This window comes from Tupaia chinensis, unplaced genomic scaffold (assembly GCF_000334495.1).
Source record: "Tupaia chinensis unplaced genomic scaffold, TupChi_1.0 Scaffold000278_1, whole genome shotgun sequence".
In the NCBI taxonomy this organism is placed as follows: Eukaryota; Metazoa; Chordata; class Mammalia; order Scandentia; family Tupaiidae; genus Tupaia; species Tupaia belangeri.
In genome coordinates this window covers 263,886-271,348 of record NW_006159761.1, presented here as the reverse complement: position 1 = coordinate 271,348, position 7,463 = coordinate 263,886, and the positions used below count along the sequence as shown (strand labels likewise).

Below are 7,463 nucleotides of genomic sequence, written 5' to 3'. Positions count from 1 at the left end.
TCCTGCACAGTCAGCAATCTGCATCTAACCCCTGACTCACCTCAACCACCGTTGGCCTCCTGCTGATAACATAAACAATCAACTCACAAAACGGTTTATGTTATGGTATTTATATACTGTATTCTTACAGTAAAATGAGCTAAAGAAGACAGCATTAAGAAAATTACAGGAAGAAAAAGGATGTTTACATAGTTTACAGATAAGAGGACCTGTGGCGTTCAAACCCATGTTGTTCAAGGGTCAGCTATACTCCTCTGATCACAGAGGAATTAAAACAGGAATCGGTAAGAGAAAGGTCTCTAGATAATCAGATAACCCCAAAATACTTGCAAAGAACAGGATTTTAAATAATCCATGACTCAAAGAAAAACATTGAAAGAGGAATTAAAAAGTATTTTGACTTAAAAATTTAAACATAACATATCAAAATTTATTGGATGCCACTAAAGCACTACTTGGGTGCATTTTTATTGTGCTAAACACTTATGTAGAAAGAAAGAAAAGTTTTGAATCAATGACTTCAGATTACACTCTAGGACACTAGGACAGCAAGAGCAAGTGAAATCCAAAATAGCAGAAGGAATAAAATAAGGTTAGAACAGAATTCGACAAAATAGAAAACCACTAAACAATAGAAAAATTCAACAAAACCAAAAGCTGACAATTAGAGGAAAATAAAACTGATAAACATCTTATTAGAGTGAACAGAGACACACAGAAAGGGATAGAGTATGAGAGAGAGAGAGAGGATAGACACAAATTGTCAACATCAAAAATTAGAGAAATGATATCACCATAAAGTCTACAGATATCAAAAAGGTATGAACTATGAGGGGAGACCCTACGCCACCCTAAGATTTGATGAGTTTCTGGAAAACCTTAAAAAATTCAGAAAAGTGGTCATAGTCATAGTTGTAACTTTTTATGGTAAGTAGACATAGATTAAAATCAGCAAAGGCAAAAGGGCACTTAGAAGGAGTCCAAGAGAACTCAGGTGTGAGCTCCTAGTTATCCTCTCCCAGTATATTTATATGGACAGACTTAATTCTCCTAGCAACGTTGGACAAGACATATGGAGAACCTGGGCAGCTCCCAAGTCTTGCTGTGTACTGTCCTTATTCCAGAGTCAGTCATGTGGGCATGAAGCACTCATATAATTTACCGTAACTATTCAATCTTCAGCCCTTCCAGATGCCAAATGGATCCAGCATGGACTAGGAACACAAGTAAACAAAAACAGGCATTCTCCTTATATCACACTGTTACCAAAAACTATTTAGCATAAACTATCTGGTGAGGCCAACCCTCCAGGTAAACAAAAACAATCTTATCCGGCAGGATATTCTAAAGGTTTAGACCTTATCTTCTAGGACCCTGTCAAAGACCTGTTATTTCTTTGGAATGTGCAGGTTTTGAGCACCCCAAGCCCACAAAGTTAACAGCTTACTACAAAAAATAAAAGAATATTACAGGTCAGCTGCATTGGCACAGTGGTAATGCAACACTCTGCAATGCTGAGACCATATGAGAAGGTTCAGGGTTCACGTCCTGAGGTCTCCATGTACACACACTTGTGTCCATGATCCTGGCTGGTTCAGGCTAAGGGTGGGATTGTGGCATGAAGACCCTGGAGGGAGTGCCTGTCTGTCTTTCTCTGTCTTCCTCTCTCATGAAAGAAGAAAATTTTAAAAAGAAATGTTTTAAAATTATGAACAGGGGCTGGCAGGTGGCATGGTAGTTAAGGGCACTGGATTCCCACATGGCCAACTGTGGTTCGAATTCCAGACCTGGTGGCTGGCTTTCTCACTTTCCCTTTCTCTCTCTCTCTGTCTCTGTGTGATCAAAATAAATAATAATAATAACAAATGGGATTAAATAAGTAAATAATTTAAAAAAAAATTATGAACAACTTTATGCCAATACATTCAATGACCAAGATATAATGGACAAAGACCTTAAAAGAAAAACTACCAACATCATTTAGGAAGATATAGATGACACAAATAGCTCTATCAATAAAAGAAATTGAATATTCAGTTAAAAACTTTCTCACAAAGACAATTAAAGATTGTTTCACTGGTAAATTCTATCAAAAATATAAGCAATAGGGGCTGGCAGGTGGTGTGGGGCTGGCAGGTGGCATGGTGGTTAAGGGTGTTGGACACCCACATGACTGACTGGTGTTCGAGTTGTGGAACCGGAAACTTCCTCTCTCTCTCTCATTCTATCCCTCTCTGGTCAAATTAAAATAAATAAATAAATAAATAAATAAATAAATAAATATATAAGCAATAATAAGAATCGTACTTAATCTTCCAGAAAGCTGAAGAGAAAAGACTGTTTTTGACTCATTCTGTCTGAATACTATCCTGATCCCAAAATCGGACTAAGATATTATAAAAAGCAAAACTACAGACCTATATCCCTCATGAGCACATGCAAGTTCCAAACAAAATTTCAATCAAATCTAACCATATAAAAAAAGGATAATACATCATGTCTAAGTGAAGTTTATCCCAGGAATGCAATATTGGTGTAACATTGGCTAATCTATCAATACAAATGACCATATTAACAATCTGAAAGACACAAATTAGAATGATCACCTCAAGAGTCAGAAAAGCATGCAACAAAATCCAGTATACAGTCTGATGAAAGTTCTCAACAAACAACAAAAAGGAATTTCACCAACCTGATAAAGGGCATCGATGAAAACCTACTATTAACATACTTAATGGTGAAAACGTTATGTTTCTTCCTTAAGAATAAAGAAAGTTTCTGATCTCATTTTTATTCAAAATTATGCTGATGCAGAAAATCCAATGAACTCTACCACCCAAAATTGCAAAAATTGCATGTTTTTATCATGGTAAGAATAAGAGATCAACAACATAAGTTCTTAGTCCATTCAACTGCTTTAAAAAATTCCACAGACTAATTTATAGACAGCAGAATCCATCGCTCACAGCTCTGGAGACTGGGAAGTCCAAGATTCGGTACCGGCAGATTCCATGTCTAGTACAAGCTTGCTCTCTGCTTCATTGATGGAGCCTAGGCTCTACATCCTCACACAGTGAAAGGGGCAAGCAGGTTCCCTTAAGCATCTTCTATAAAGACCCCTTTAGTGATGGCTCCGCCCTCAAGACTGCCTGCCTGCTAAAGGCCTTACCTATTAAAACCAACACATTGTGAACTAAGTTCCAACCTAAAAATTTAGGGGAGACACCAAGATTCAGATCAAAGCATACATTGACTAATGGGTGACAGAATATTTGACTATTGGATGACAGAATTCATACTATTTATAGTGGCATTATGTTACTAACTACTTAGGGATTGATCAGACAGATGCGTGAGACCTATATTCTGAAGACTACAGAATACTGCTGAAAGAAATACTATTTTAAGTCCTTAGAAAAAAATAAAATGACATTTAATTTTTCTCAATCTATCCTTAATTATTAACCAAGGAGGGACTAGCAGTTGGCTATGTCGCTGGACTCCCATGTAGTCAACCACAGTTCGAGTCCTGGACTCGGTGGCTTAAACTCACACCGGACACGTGTTCATGTATGCCCAAAATCCTGAGAAGAGAATGGAGGAGAAGGGATTGCGATGTGGCTATCAGCCCCGGGCGTGATTTCTCTCTTTCTGTATCTGTCTCTCTCTTTCTGGAGAGCGCACACACCCTGTAGCAAAAACCTCTCCAAAAAAAAAAAAAAAAAAGAAATTATTAACCAAGGAGTTCATAGCTGCAAAGAGAATAAATAGTAAGTAGGATTAACGTTATTCACCATCATAGAAGTTCTTAATAGAAAGGAATCTTAAAATGCATTAAATGTGTCGGGCTGGCTCCATAGCCTAGTACTTAAGGGAGCTGGATCCCAAAAGGCTGACCATAAGTCAAACCCAGTCCCAGTGGCTGGAAAAACACATGTGACATTCATATCCCAAATCCTGAAGCAGCTCAAAGCTGAAGCAGGAATAACCAGCCAGAGAAGGAAAAGGTCATAGTCAAGGGATGGAGTGGGGGAAGGAGAGTCTGATGTGTCCTCAAAGCCCCCAGAGGAGTGTGGAGGAAAGGGAAAGACCATCTGGCTAATGATGGCGTCAGAGAGGAAGGTCGAGGTCAGACCATGTAGGATCACGCAGGAACTGGGATTTTGTCCCAAGAACGATAAGAAGCCATTTTACAGGTTTTTCCAAAATGTTTCTGTCTTTCTCCTGTAAGAGAAGAGGTGGGGAGAAAGAGAGAGAGAGAGCCCCAACAGGGTGTTCGCACTGCCCCCAGCCTTGGCCGGTCAGGATCACAGGCACGTGCTTGACACTCACAAGGAGGCTTTGGGACATGAACCCACGTGGCTTCAGCATTGCAGATCATCACATTACCTACCACTGTACCACCAGGGCTGACCGTTTTAGTTTCAGCTACTACAAACATGATTAGATTCTTAAGATTATATTCTAGTTGCTCTGGTGGAGAATCAACTCTACACAATATCATAGTGTCCTACCACAGATGGTCCCCTTTCCACAAGCACTGAAAATGCCAAATAATACATATTGTGCTTTTATTTAAATTTTTTAAAAATACATCACATAACTTAGAAGAAAGCATAGAATATCTAAAAAGGAAGACCCTACCTAAATGTGGGTCGTAGGGATTGGGATTCCTATACGTACTTGAGAGAAGATCATTAAAATAATGTTGACAGCTTGGAACGCTGGACCATGTGGTAATAGATGAGAACCCCTCCCCCCACCCCATGGCTCTAGAAAAGCAGTAAGGAGTGAGCATTTGGTTGGCAGCTGAGGCACTGGACAAGCCTGACCTAGTAGCTTGAAAATAACACCAGGCAAGTGTGCATGTGTGTTCAAAGTAACTGAGAGGAAGGTGGAGAAGGGACTGCAGTGTGGGCACCACCTCCCCAGGGGGTGTGATTTCTCGCTTTCATTCTCTCTCTCTCTCTAGCAAAACATGCTCCTTATGACAAAAAAAATCTTTAAAAAAAAATGAAAAGCAGTAAGGAAGCTTGTTGTCTGCTAGTAATAGGGAGAAATGTGCATCTATTTTAAGGCACTTAAGAAAACTGACATGAGGTCTGTGTCATGTGTGGAGATCCAGATTCAATATTACAAGCCGAAAAGTTATCTTAAATCTGGTTTAAAATAGTTAAAACTTCTAGGACTCTGCAAAACCAGTCTACACTGTCCCAAACCAGGTAGAGAAAACTCCCACAGGACAAACCACCTCTCTGGTGATAAGCTCCTGCTAAAATCTGCCTCACTGAAAGAAATCAGCCACTAGGAGGGACAGCCAACAAATAGGGTACAACAAACCTTGGAAAGGGATAATTTTATACAGATGGATTTCATTGCTATTACTATTCATGCTTTAGTTCCCCTTCAGGGCCAATGCAAAACCTTTTAAAATTTCTATCTCTGCAAAGATTATTAATGATCTGTAATTTCTATCTCTGCAAAGATTACTGATAATTCTTGACGTTCACCCAGAGTGAAAAAAGGGGATGTAAAAAGTGCAACTCAGAGCACACAGGTGGCCGGGCATCGTTATTAGCTGTATTAGGCGGCTGCTGCCTGAACTAGGAAACGAATTAACTGCCAGGTTGCTGCTGATCTTCACCTGCTATTTTGGAACTAGACAAACATGTACCTTTATTTTGACGTATTTAGTTAATATTTAAATAAATGTATGAAATTGTATCCTCCAATTCTTCTGGATGGATTAAATTTTTGAACGTTTTCAAAAGGAGACCACATTTAAAATGAAATGTCTGCAGCATCTTCAAGTGTCAGTACCACTTTAAAAGGTCAAATATTATTTAGAAGAGTAGTTTCAAGTATCTTTCACCTTCAAATGTCACCCACCACGCAGCCCATGCTCGCACCATACTCAGTTCCTCGCTGGACACGTTTGTCTTTAACTAACAGGATGCCTGCACATAGGTGCGTGGACTGGTTCCAGTAGTGGATGTTGGGGCTGGGCCTCTGAGCAGTGCTAGCCTGCTGGGCTGGGCTTCCTCTGTGTTTGCAGCCTCTGCCCATTGCTGGGTTGCCACCTGGGCTCTGCCCCCTGCCAGAACAGTAGTGGCGTTAAGATTCTCATGGGAGTGCAAACCTTACTTGGAGTGATTGTTTCAGTGTACCCTGGAACGTGCTAGTGGTGGAAATGGGAGGACGATAAACGTGGCGCACTTCGGTCATCCCAGGACCAAGTCCTCCTGGGCCCCTCTTCCGGTGGTCAGTCTCTGGTGCCAAAATGTCGGGGACTGCTGCTCTAAGTACCAGCCTAGGCCAGTGGGATCAAAGGGGGCTGCCATGTTGACCTGTGGGACCCCAAACCTCATCACATCTTACATGCTAAATGGCACGCCTCCCGTTGGCATGACTGCAGATACTCACCAGGGCTACCAGCAGGAAACCATCTGATAAACACAAAAAGGTTAGGAAGGCTTTGGAATGTCGGAAACAGCTCCGCTTTGTTGTCTTAAGCCCTGCAGCTCAAGACCACCAGAAGTTGTGAGTGAGTCAACTGCTCCCGACCTCGGCCGCGCAGTGAAGCTGGTGCGTGCGTGATGCTGGGCTCCAGCTTGGGAGCGGCTCTGCAACACCCAGACATGGACTAAAGGGCACTTCTTTCAGAATAAATCGAAAATTGGTTAAGACAGTTAAACCCTAAGAACTCATTTAAGCTTTATTAGCGTGCTGTTTTTATTTTATTATTCCTTTTTTTCTCGGTGAGGTTTTTGCCATACGGTGCAAGCGCTCTCTAGAGAGACAGAGACAGGGAGAGACAAAGTGAGGAATCAACCCCGGGGGGAATGCCCAAGCCACAACCCCCTCCGCTCCGGGTCCTTAGAGCACACAGCCTCTGTAAGATCTCCGAGGTCGCAGCCCTCCCCAGCTGGGCACACGCTCAGGCCCCGCCCACACCCGCTCAGGCCCCGCCCACGCCCGCTCAGGCCCCGCCCACGCCCGCGGAGGGCGCGGGGGCGGCCACGCTCCTACGTCGGTCCCCAGCTCGGGGCCGCTTCTTCATTGCCTGAGTTTCTCCGCTCCTTCCCTTCGTCGTCACCCCCGTATCTGTCGAAGAGGCTAACCGACGAGGATTAGAGACCTGAAGAGAGAGCGGAGACGCGGTCGGGCAATGGAGGCCTGCGCGGCCAGGATGTCCTGAGCGGATTTTCCGGCACTGCTCAGGGCAGCCGCGGAGGAAGCCGGGTCCTGACGCCGGGGAGGAGGGGCCTGTGTCCGAGCTCGCCGTGCTGATTGGCTGCGGGGCGCTGTGGAGGGGAACCCGGATGTGACTGGGCGGCCGAGTTGGCAGTGGCGGCCCCGGGGTTGAGCCGTTCGGTGCCGGCGGCGGCTGGGCGGATGGCGGGGGGCTGGGCCGGCTTCTCCGAGGAGGAGCTGAGGAAGCTAAGGGCGGCTCAAGGTACCGA

At 43.4% G+C, this 7,463-nt stretch overlaps 1 protein-coding gene across 1 annotated transcript in view; it reads left to right on the top strand.

The window, feature by feature from the left end:
• Positions 1-7,074: 7,074 nt before the first annotated feature.
• The window catches only part of GORAB (golgin, RAB6 interacting), a 26,110-nt gene continuing 25,721 nt past the window's right edge, over positions 7,075-7,463 (top strand). The window contains exon 1 of the mRNA XM_006150107.3: positions 7,075-7,456. Within this exon, the coding sequence (XP_006150169.1) occupies positions 7,396-7,456 (61 nt within the window). The 5' untranslated portion in view covers positions 7,075-7,395. The remainder of the gene's footprint in view (positions 7,457-7,463) is intronic.